General features: G+C 33.4%; 1 protein-coding gene across 1 annotated transcript in view; it reads right to left on the reverse strand.

Moving 5' to 3' along the window:
* The window catches only part of NUP107 (nucleoporin 107), a 57,812-nt gene that overhangs the window by 33,698 nt on the left and 10,990 nt on the right, over positions 1–13,124 (reverse strand). The window contains exons 5-8 of the mRNA XM_003770856.3: positions 10,197–10,338; positions 6,859–6,962; positions 1,955–2,082; positions 754–802 (exon numbers count right to left, since the gene is read on the reverse strand). Coding sequence (XP_003770904.2) covers positions 754–802; positions 1,955–2,082; positions 6,859–6,962; positions 10,197–10,338 — 423 coding nt within the window. The remainder of the gene's footprint in view (positions 1–753; positions 803–1,954; positions 2,083–6,858; positions 6,963–10,196; positions 10,339–13,124) is intronic.

Raw genomic sequence — 13,124 nt, forward strand, 5'->3', positions numbered from 1 at the left:
CTCTCCTTTCACCTTTTCCCTCCTTCCCAGTCTTTTGCTTCTGACCACCACCTCCCTCAATCTGCTCCACTCTTTTCAGTCCCTTCTCCCAGTTTTATCTTTTCCAAACCTTTCGACTTCTGCCCTCTTTTCTAATTAGCCTCCCCCTTTCCCCTCCTACTTCTCTATAGGGTAAGACAAATTTCTGTACCCAAACTAAGTATGTATGTCATTCCCACTCTAAGCCAAATCTGATGAGACTAAGGTTCAAAGAATGCATCCCCTTCTTTTCTTTCCTTCAATTATAATTTTCTTGTGCCTTGTCATATGACATAAACTTACCCCATTTTACCTCCCTTTTGCTCTTCTTCTAGTACAATCCTTTTTCCACTCCAAATTCTTTTGTATATCATAACATTAAAGGCAACTTATATCTACACCTTCTAACTGCTCTGACAAAGATAAATTCAGCAGAGGGTCTTTTATGACAGAACAAAAGACCAATATTCTTAACTATATTAAATTTATTGAATTAAGATCATAGAATCAGGTAGGACTTCAGAGTTCAATTCCCTCATTTTACAAATGAGGAAACTAAAGTTTATAGTGGATAAATAGTGAACACAAAGTCATACAACACAGAATTTCAAATTCCATCATTAAGGAACACATTTCCCTATTCTGAAGATATAAAAGAAAGGAAATCTCCATTAAAAATACTATTACTGCCATTCATTATTTAACACCAATCATAATACCTAATTTAAGACTTACAGCAATTTCAAATGCATTTTCTTCTTCTAGTACAGACTGTATTCTGTCCCTACAGAAAAAAACACAAGAAAAAAAATTAATTCATACTTGCTCACCTAATTATTAAAACATGCAATGGAAACTGTAATACTTCTTTATATCACAGAAGTTAAATAATACATATACATATTAGATATTTAAGTAGTGAATATTTGATTTCTCATTAATACATATTGATGTCTAAGAACAAGACAAATGACATCTTATTAAAAAATAAAACATAAACTAGTATATTTTGATTGCTAACAAGATGCACTTAGACATTAGCGTGCCCTCTAATGTTCTAAAAGGGGATACTATAGCACATTAATGTGCTACCAAAAAAACCACACTCATAGCTGAACCTTCCATAGTCCTGAGCTTTTGCTTAGAAGGGAAAGAGATAGAGGGCTCCTAAGGCCTAAATGTGTCCTGGAGGCCAGGAACCTTCTTTATGGCCATCTTAAATATTTATTGTACTATGATTCTTCATGCCAAGTATAATGCTATGATCAAAAAAAAAAAAAAAAAAAAGAGAGAGAGAGAGAGAGAAAGAACTAAATGTATATTTCCAGATTTTAAAATACGCTTATCTTTGTGTATGCAAATCTTTCAAGCTATATTCATAATAGTCAAACAATGGTGTAAAACTGTGGTATGTGAATGTAAGAATGATAAAATAGATAAATACAAAACAGCACAAAAAGACATGAACTCCTGCAAAGTGAAGCAAAATCAGAATAACAATATATGCAATGACTATAACAATACAAATAAAAAGAACAACCACAAACCATTTGAAATTGAAGGCTTCAAAATAAAAATGACTGAGCTTGATTCTAAAGAATAAAGAAAGATAAGACACTTTTTTTGCCAGGGAAGTGGAAAGTGTTTCACAAATGTTGAACAACGTAGATGTTAGATTGTTTTTGATGGTTGATTTGATTTTCCTGATTCTATCTTTCTCTTAAAAAACTTTGTCATAATGGTCAATTTTCTGAAAAGGGTAAGTTGGAGAGATACAGTGGGGAAATATAGCAGATATAAAAATAAAAGTTATAAGTAAATTTATTTTTAAACTAATGACCCTAAAGTTAAAATTGATAGCAAAATCTTTTGACAAACTCACCCCTATTCATTTTAAGCTTAAATGTATATTTATTCATGATTTGTCATTTATCACCTGTAAAGGGAGGATAGCAGTCTCCATGTAACCATCTCCTGTTGAAGAAGCCACAACACACTGGCTGTTTTTGAAAACTTCTGTAGTCCAGGTGTTGCTCTGCTCACTATTTTACCCAATATATTCACCTGAAAGAAATAGTTGCATATCAAGATTACATCATCTTCTGCCATCATGACTTCCAATTATTTTCTATTACACCTCAAGCTTATTTCATGTATCATTCAAATGTATTATATGAATTAGAACTGACACTTAATTACCTATATACTTATATATTATATAATATATATTATATATATTACACATATAAAGGGACATATACTTTCTTGCACATCTAATAACTTATATTTGATGCACAGCTAATAATATATGTACAATATTTATAATAGTCCCATCTATTTTTTATTTTTTAAAAATTGTATGTTATTTTTAGTGAGTAAAAATGTGTCTTCTCTCTCTCCTAACACAACCAAGAATAAAAGAAAAAGAAAACTGTTGAAAACACAAAGTTAAGCAAATTCCTGCATGGGCTTTGTCCAAAAGACATACACATGTAATATATATTTTGTACATTTGTGTGTGTATTATGTTTCATTCTATACTTCTGTGTCACTTCTCAATCAAAAGGCAAGCGGCATGTTTCATTCTTGGTCCTCTGGAATAATGGTTGATCAATTCTCTGATCAGAGTTTCTAAAGTCTTTCACATGTTTGTCTTTGATTTATTGTTATTGTATAAATTGTTCTCCCGGTTCTATTCTACATCAGTTCATATAAGTCTGCCCAAATTTCTCAGCAACCACCCCCTTCATTTCTTATAGTACATAGTACTCCATGACTTCTATATACTACAGCCTGTTTAAGCCACTCCCCAATTGATGACCATCTCCTCAGACTCAAATTACATCATCTACATACACACACACACACACACACACACACACACGCTCTTCCCTGATTTAGCCAGTTCAGATGATACTGAGGTTCAAATATCAACTGCTCTCCTTACCTTATTTTTTGTAAATTTGTCAACCTTCACATTCTTTTTTTTTTTTGTTTTAATATCTTTTTATTTACAAGATATATGCATGGGTAATTTTTCAGCATCGACAAGTGCAAAACCTTTTGTTCCAACTTTTCCCCTCCTTCCCCCCACCCCTTCTCCCAGATGGCAGATTGACCAATACATGTTAAATATGTTAAACTATAAGTTAAATACAACATATGTATACATGTCCAAACAGTTATTTTGCTGTACAAAAAGAATCCGACTTTGAAATAGTGTACAATTAGCCTGTGAAGGAAATCAAGAATGCAGGTGGACAAAAAATAGAGGGATTGGGAATTCTATGTAGTCAACCTTCACATTCTGATTATGTAAGAATTTTCTTTCTTTTTAGATTTTTCTTTCTAGATTTTTGTAAAAAGAGTATCAGTATGTAACAGAGCCATTTCCAGGTCTTCTGTCTGAACCAGATTCCCTCTAATTACATATGATAGGGATCAGAGAGAATACAGTTATTATCTCCCCATATCTGAATGTAAGTAATTTTTTCTTGTCCCTTATTGTTCCTTTGTAGTTATCTTTTAATATAAGTTTCTCTTAACTCTTGTGCTTGAACTATCAAGATTTTACAAAGTTCTAGTCTTTTCCAAGGCCCCCATTTCAGTAATAGTCTATTTTTTCCCCTGTATAATTATACTCGGTTGTACTGATCTGTTATGGCTATAAATCCATGTTCTTTGCCTTCTCAAATATATTCCAAGCTCTCTGCTCCTTCAAAGTGCTGACTTCTAAATCATGTGTGATTCTGGCTGTGGTCCTTAACAGAATTTTTCTTTTCTAGATATCTGCAGTATTTTTCTTTGACTTAGCAGCTTTAGACTAGCTCTAATATTCCCAGAAATTTTCAAAAAATTTTGGGGGTTTCTTTCAGGAGTTAACAGTGTACTCTATTTCTTTGACCTTTGGTTCTAAAAGATCTGGAGTAGTTTTAAGATTTTTGTAAAATATGATGTGCAGACTTTTTTTGATCATGTTATTTAGGTAGTCCTTGATTCTTAAAGTTTTCTCCTTGCTATGTTTTCCAAGTAATTTTTTTCACTAAGATATATATAAATATCTATTTGCTTCTATTTTTTCCTGTTTTTTAACTGTTTTAATATTTTTGTTGCATGAAATCTTCTATTTAGTCCATTATAATTATCAAAGAATTTATTGCTTATACCAGGTTTTGTTCTCTTAGGCGAAACTATTAATTATATTTCCCAATCTTGTTCCATTAGTTCTCATTTCTTTTCTTCCCCCCCCTCCCCAATTCACTGACTAAATTAAAAACAACAACAATTAAACCTCTTGCTTCCTTTGCAGCCAGGAATTCTAGTCAAATTTGTGTTCAAGTTCTATTTTTCTTTGAGGTTCTGCTTGTATGTATTTTGTAGTCACTCTTCTGCATTTGAGTCTTGAGTTCCCTGTCATCACAACATTGGGATTCTTTTTTTGTTTGTTCATTCTTCCACCAACAAACTTCCTGATTTCAGACCTTATGTCAAGGTCAGGCTCTGCATGTCTGAGGGTAAAAGCTGAGTTAATTCTGCTACAGTTCCTTTAGGAGTATTGAGTGTTGTGTTATTGCAGCATCTGAGGGATAGCTTGGACTGGGGATCTGCAAGCTTTTCAATATTCTCAAAGTAGTCCCAAAGTTTTAATGTTTCAGAGAAGATCCTGACTGACGGCCTTCCCTGGTTTTGGTACTGTAAATTCCTTCCTGGATTTGGATGCAAGCAACAAGCTGCTAGACTCATCTTCTATCAACTACCTGGCAAGTTCTGCCTAGTGAAAAAACTGCACAATCCCTTTTGGTCTGGGATTTCTACTGTAGTTATTCTTCTACAGACTTCAGGTTGGGCTAGAAGTTGGAACTGAGATCCTCTTCTGTTCCTGAAATCCGAGTTACATTTTGCTTCTAAACTTGCTTCTCTCTTAATACACAGTACAGGGCTTGCAACCACTTATTACTGAATACAGGTCCCCTGCCTCTGTACCATGGAACTATGACTTGCAACCTCCTTTAGGTGCAGTCTTTCTCTGAGCACTGGAGTGCTGCACACAGTGAGCTCCTATTCAGACCCTGTCCTTGGTTTTTTACATCTGTGTTTTCTTGTGTAATCTGAGTTAGACAAATAACTCACTTGGACTTTTTCTTGGATTTATCCATCAGGATTTGACATGGTATGTTTTTTAGATCTGTTTGGAGGAGGGCAGGGTTTTCTTTTGATAGAGGAAGAGGAGATGGGAGAAGAGAGGTAGTGGGTTCTTGCTTTTCCAACATCTTGCCCCACATCCATAAAGATCCTATCTAAACAATGCCTGATAAATCAAATAACTTAGCATATAATACCAGACACATAGTAAATGCTTAATAAATGTTTGCCTTATCTAATATCAATAGATACCCACAAGGTCTTTTTAAGGTTCTCTCAGGATCAGCAACTATCATTGTAAAAACAAACTACTGAGCAATTGAGAGGAAATGAAAAATTTACATCACTAAAACTTTTTAAAAGCAAAATTATGACTAGTTACTCAAACAATAATCAAGAGAAATAGGATAAGCTCAGTACATTTCAAAATATTTGGGAGGAGAAAATGTGGCAATAGTGGACTTGTAAATTGTGGAATTGTAAAGTAAAATTCTGGACTTGTAAAGCATAATTAGGAATACAAACCAATTTCAATAAATGGTGGGGTGGTGTTATGATTTATTTAAAACAAGAAAACTTAAATTCTTCTCCTCTTTTCCCACCCCCTTTTTTGAAAGGAGGTTGGGCAAAGAAGAGTTTCTAGACCCATGATTTCATCAGTAGAGAAAACTTTCTTCAACTAACTGCAGCAGAAATTGTTCTGCAATTTAATCTTACAAAGATCTCTGAGGTTCAAATGATCAAAAGCCTAGAGCTAGAAGGGAACTCAGAAGTCATACTAACCTTTTAATTTAAAAGATTAGGAAACTGAAGCCCAAGGAAATTAAGTGACCAGCCTAACATTGCATAAGTAGAAAGCATTAGAAATGGAATTTGGGGCCAATGATTTGCTGATGGTCACATAGCTAGTGTGTGTTGACAGCAAGACTTGTTGACTCAGACTGACCACCCTGCCATGCGGCTTCTCTCTATACATTCTCTAAAGCTAGTTCTGAAAAATTCTCTAAAACTCCTTTTATTACATTATGAAGAAAGCGGTTATCCTACCTATTCAATTATGAAGTGTTGTTTTTTTTTTTTTTACTCAGAATATTCATGTCACTGTACAGTAAAAAGTGTATAGTCTTTATGGACAAAGACTATGTTTTATTAATTTTTGTAACTCCTACAGGGGGAACATTGCTTCTCTCACAGAGAAGTTTAATGAATATGTTCAATTGAATTGGCAAAAGTGAATTTTCCTTCTGTATTTCTTTGATAACATTCTTAATCCTGCAAGTTGATTGATAAAAATTTTATCTGTTCCATTCATACTCATAAAAAAAGATTTTGAGGAGGCAAAGTGTTAGTTTCAGCTATGAATTTAAGTGAATTCTCAAAGTAATTACTTTTATAAATTTGCTTAAAAAAAAAAAAAGCTTAACTTAGTTCTTTTAAATTCTAAATTAACCTCTATTTTTCTAAATAGAACATCCATCAAGTAACCTTACATCAATTTTTAAGACTTTCCTAAATTTTATAGCTAATTCTTTCAATGACTTATCCAGATGACCAGGAAAGGAGGGGGATGACTCTCTTCCTTATCTAATGAAAAGGTGATGTGACTACTTTCTTCATAAGATGATTAACTGAAATATTATTCTAAATGTTTTAATAACAAGTTATGGGCTTAGGCAACATAAGGTTGAAACAGCTTACCTGGCTATCACAAATATTCTCATACTCTTCTACTAGTTCAAAAACTGTAGTCGAAGCATGCTTCAGAAAAGTGTGCAAGAAGTCAGAATACATACTCATTGTTGCTAAAAATATATCAAAAAGAAAAGAAAATATTTGTGCTGAGATAACCAAGTGTCCAGGTTATTTGACTTAATAACAAAATTTTATTGAAACAATTGATTACCTATGCTAATATTAACATTAAGTAACTGGCTTTACTTTCTTCTCTTTCTGACTCTGTTAAGAAAATCTGGGGTCAAATTTCAAAAACATGAATTATGCTCTATTTCTACCTTTACAAATCAGAAATATTTAAAATATTTGAGAAAACTATACAGGCATAATGAAATATCATGTCTTTACATAAGATAACTAAATCCAGCTATATATATATATATACTCACGAAAAATGGACAACATGAAAATTCTAGATTGTATTTACATACCTGTCTCAAGGTTCATGATAATATGGCACTTTGAAAAGATTTTAGATAATCAATATGTAAACGGAATAATCAACAATTCATTAAAACATAAATAGCAAAAGTTATATCCCACCAAGGAAAATGACAGTTAACGAAGATCATCAGGTTGGGGAAGAGGCAGCATGATACAGACCACAAATCCCTGGTGTGAGGTCAGAAGATAAAAGATTACAGCCATGACTCTGCTATTAAGTGGCTGTGTGATCTCAGCTTCCTCAATGATAAAATGAGACCTAAATGATCTCCAAAATCTCTTCCTGCTCTAGGTTCTAGGATTCTAAATTAACTTATCTGGCAATCACAAATATTTTCATACTCTTCTACAAGTTCAAAAAAGACAAGAAAGTCACTACTAGTCCTTCATGCAAAGAAGATACTTGTAACAATATACTATAGAACATATGGGAAACTGAGTTCCTTTCAAAATTAATAGAAATTAGCTTCTAAGACAGAGGAGCAAGATAGCAGTTGATAAAGTGCTGGGCGTGAAGTTAGAACGACTTGGTTTTCCGAGTTCAAATGTGGCTTCAAGTACTTATTAAGTGTGACCCTGAGCAAGTCATGTCACTGTTTCCCTTAGTTTCCTCTCTTGTAAAACATACCAGAGAAGGAAATGGCAAACCATGCCAGTATTTTTACCAAGAAAACACCAAGATGTTTTATTATTTCAAAATACATTTTTATTGATTTAGTATCACCTATATTTTCCACTCCATTACTTCTCTGTCTGTCTCCTCTCTCTCTCTACTCCCCCTCCCCCAGAGAGCTTTATTTTTATCAAGGATAAAAAAAATACATATTATATGTAGTGTTCCATAGTCATCATCCCCACATTTACAAAAGAAATATGGGGAATATGTCTTCTTTAGGCCTAATTCAGAATCATTATAATTCTGAATTTTTTATTGTTCTATGGTGCTGTTCTTTTCATTTACACTGCTGTAGCCATTAGGAAAACTGTTTTCCTGGTTCTGCTAACTTCACCTTATGTCAGAGAAGTCCTGCTTCTCTATATTCATCACATTCATTTCTTACATTACAATATTATATTGCATTCATGTACCACAATCTCTTTAACTATTCCCTAACTAATGGGCATCTACTTTTCCACTTCTTTGCTAATACAAAGTACTGTTATAAATACTTGTGTATATGAGGCCTTTTGGTAACTGAGCCTTGGGTATATACACTCTGTAATGAAATCTCAAGGTTAAAAGGTATGAACAGCTAATTCACTCTCCACATGCTTTCTAGATTGGTTGCAGCAATTCATGGCTCTACTAACAATGCATTGATATCTTTGAAATTTGTTAAGCTGCGAGCAAACCTCAGTTATTTCAATTTACCTTCTTTATTTATTGGTTTATGACTAAAATGATTTCATATGATTGGTAGTACTTTCCTTTAAAAACTGCTCACATTTCTTTAAAATAATAATAGCTTTTTATTTTTCAAAATACATGCAAAGATCGTTTTCAACATTCACCACTGCAAAACCTTGGTTCCAAATTTTTCTCCCTCCCTCCCTCCTCTCCCCTTCCCAAGACAGCAAGTAATCCAATATAGGTTAAATATGTTTATATCTTCTGATTTATTCTACAAGAAACACTAATTTTCTAAAAAATCAAATACAAATGATTTTTAAATTTACATCAAAAGACAAATCTACTAAGAAATAGATATTTCAGATGAAACAGAAAGGTAATGCCTGAATTAAGCTTGTATAAAGCAAAATTCTTCATCTTTCTCATTTTAGCTTTCTTGAGTACTTTTCTACTTCCTCAGAGTATATTTGGAACTGTGACAGTAGGAGTTCCAAAGTATTGACTACAATGACAAGGATAATAAAAAAAGGATGGTATAAAAATTTTTGCAAACCTATCTCCATATCCTTCTGTTTCCTGTCTTCCCAGCTTCTTCATTTAATACCTCTAGGCTGACTTTAATTCAGTGGATCTCTTTTTTTCTATTACTTTATTTTTCTATTGCTGCTTGCTGTTTTATGAGGATATGATGCTCAGTGTTTTATCCTTTCCTCTACATGAAAACCTACAGCAGATTTCCAACAGAAGATGGATTTGTTGCAAGTCTTGGAGCTTTCTAGGAAGTCCTGTCTGTGGGTGACATTGTGATGTCCGTTTCAAACCCCTGTAAGCAGCACCTCCTAAGAGCTGTATCAAAGATTATGTGATTTAAGTAATCACAGAAGGTAAACAAAACAGATACACAAAGCCTGTTAGCCAGACTTAGATATATGTAGTAAGATGGAATCAGTCTATGAAACATGCTGCATATGATACAAGTAATTGCTCAGGATGTGCTGGACAGGAAGCAAGGAGAGAGAAACTGAGAAGACTTTGCACTCCATGGGTATCCATACAATGTTAAAAGATCTGCAGCAAATATCCAATATGTTGAGTGAGCTCTATGGAGAATCTTAAGAAAACACAAATACTATGATAGTTTGCCATCTGAATTTTTACAAGATTTATAAAATATAAAGCTTCTATGACCATCATCCATCAAGGCAGAAAACAGGAATAAGATCCATGACCAAAACTCTCGTTAACTTCATCAACAAAACATTACCATGAAGTTTTATTTATGTCTTTTCACACCCACTCCTGCCTTACGCTCCAAGAAAGCACAGGAATCCTGCTTTAGTTAACTCAGTATTTTCCTCAATACTTAGCATACTGCTCTGCACAAAGTAGGTGCTTAAAAAAAATCTGCTAAAGAACTAAAGTTTGGAAAATGTGAAATGAGAGCGACATTAGTTACTCCTAAGAACCAAATCAACATTATCACAAATGAAAGTCAAAGCCATTTTACCAGCTTCTCCAGGATCATCCTCACGTAGCATAACAGCACTTAAAGTCACATCTTCCATATTAGAAGGATCTATGTTTGTGAAGAGCGCCGAGCGCTGTGGGGAGAATGCTGCTGTCCAGTTACTCTCATCTAGATTAGTTACCTTTTAAAAAATGAGAAAATGATTTAAGATAATACAGCTAAATAACCAGAATATTACAAATTGAGTCCTACAAATTATTTATAATGAATTTTGAGATTTTACTTCTCACTTTGACAACTTTTATTTGATGCAGTATTGGAAACACAAATTAGAAAAGACAGGGAAGAGAAATGAGGGATTAATGTTGAAAATGAGTCCATAACATTTCCTGATGATGTATTAGGATATCTTTGTCTACCAAAAAACAGTAAGATTAGAAATTAATTCACTAAAATTATTTATATGCTTCTTTTCCAACAAGAGATAAAATAATTTTAATAAAAATTTATAAAATCATCAAATGTAATGAATCTAATTACATATTCACATGATTTGTGCCTGTGCAGCTATAAAATTATAATGACTGAAATAACGAAGTAAAAGGACATTCAATATTGAATGTCCTTTTTTTTTGTTAAAAGATACTAAGAAATAATAAAATTAGAAAAGGGGAGAATGTCATTTCTTTAAAAAAAAACTTATCTGAAGAACAGATTAAGGAGAAAAAATATAGAACTGTTAGACTACCTGAAAGTTATAATAAAAAAAGAAAAATCTAAATACAACATTACAAGAAATTAAGGAAAACTGCCCTGAAGTTCTAAGTTCTAGAATAAGAGGGTAAAGTAGAAATAGAAAACATTTTACAATTTACCATCTGAAAGAGATCCCAGGAGAAAAACTTAAAAGAGAAATTTCATAGGTGAATTTCAAAACTCCTAGCTTAAGGAGAAAATATTGCAAAGCAAGAAAAATCCAATTTAAATACTGTGAAAACAGTATTTCACAATATTGAGTAGCTTCAACTCTAAAAGACTATAGAATTATATTTATATATAATTGCTGTTTTATGAGGATATGATGCTCAGTGTTTTATCCTTTCCTCTACATGAAAACCTACAGCAGATTTCCAACAGAAGATGGATTGAAACATATTTCAAAGAGCAAGGGTTGTATCCAAGAATAACTTATCCAGCATCCTGAATGATGGGGAAAAAAGAACATCTTGTATGTGTTTGTAACAAAAAAACCAGAACTCAATGGAAAATTCAATTAAAAGATCCAGAAGAAATAAGGAAAAAGTTAAAGACTAATTAAAAGGCATTCATTGCAATAAAACTGTTTCTTTATTACATATGTGAAAAGTTATTAGTATTACTAAGAGTGATAATTACTTAAGTAGTTTGAAAGAAAGGCTCCAGCTGGGTTGTGTATGATGAAGTGATCCTAAAAAGCAAAACTAGGTGCAAAAAAAATAAAGAGGAACATTATATTAAGAAAGAAACAATGCAGAAGAAGCAGAAGGGGATGGAGGGCTGGTCATTCTGGAATCTTACTCTCACCTGGGTTGAAAAGGAACTGCTATATAAACATAAAAGTCTCCTGAAGATGTAGAGAGATGAGAAATAGGGTTAAGAGGGACTTTTAGAGGGATGTGTGGATTGAAGTTGGGAGGCTGGATTCTGGAGAGCAATTTGGAACTATGCCTAAAGGGCTACCAAACTATGCATACCCTTTGATCCAGCAGTATGTCTACTGGGCTTATATCCCAAAGAGATTATAAAGGAGGGAAAGGGACCCACATGTGCAAAAATGTTTGTGGCAGCCCTTTTTATAGTGACAAGAAACTGGAAACTGAGTGTTTCCAACTGGAGAATGGTTGAATAAGTTATGGTATATGAATGTTATGAAATATTATTGTTCTGTAAGAAAAGATCAGCAGGATGATTTCAGAGAGGCCTGGAGAGACTTATATGAATTGATGCTAAGTAAAGGGAGTAGAACCAAGAGAACACAGTACAAAGCAATAGCAAGATTATGTGATGATCAACTGTGATGGACAAGGCTCTTTTTAACAATGAGGTGATTCAAACCAATTCCAAAGGACTTGTAATGGAGCGAGCCAAATGCATTAGAAGAATTGCATATGTTGAGCCTACATTAAATTACTTGTTATGTGGGGGAGAGGAGATGGTGAAAACATTTTTAATTTTTTTTTAAATTTTGATAATAGCCTTTTATTTTCAAAATAAATGCAAAGATAATTTTCAACATTCACTGTTGCGAAACCTTGAGTTTCAAAATTTTTTCCCTCCTTTTCCCCATCCCCTCTTCTACATAGCAAGTAATCTAGGTTAAACATGTGCAGTTTCTCTGAACATATTTTCACATTTATCATGCTGTAGAAGAACAAATCAGATTAAAAAGGGAGGGGGGGAGGGGAAGCAAACAATAACAACAACAAAGATGAAAATACTATGTTGTGATGCATACTCAAGCCCCGATAGTCCTCTCTCTGGGTGCAGATGTGGGCTTTACATCACAAGTTCTGTTGGAATTGGCCTGAATCATCTCATTGTTGAAGAGAGCCACGTCCATCAAAATTGATCATTGTATAGTCTTGTTGTTGTGTATAATGATCTCCTGGTTCTGCTCATTTTACTTAGCATCAGTTCATGTAAGGCTTTCTAGACTTTTCTAAAATTAGCCTGCCCATTATTTCTTATAGAACAATAACATTCCACAACATTCATAGATCATAACTTATCAACCATTCTCCAACTGAAGGGCATCCACTCAGTTTCCAATTCCTTGCCACCACAAAAAGCTGCTGCAAACACTTTTGCACATATAGGTTCTTTTTTCTGATCTCTTTGGGATACAGATCCAGTAGAGACTCTGCTAGATCAAAGGGTATGCAATTTGATAACCTTTTAGATATAATTCTAAATTTTCCATGTATTTAA

This window comes from Sarcophilus harrisii, chromosome 5 (assembly GCF_902635505.1).
Source record: "Sarcophilus harrisii chromosome 5, mSarHar1.11, whole genome shotgun sequence".
NCBI classification, from domain to species: domain Eukaryota; kingdom Metazoa; phylum Chordata; class Mammalia; order Dasyuromorphia; family Dasyuridae; genus Sarcophilus; species Sarcophilus harrisii.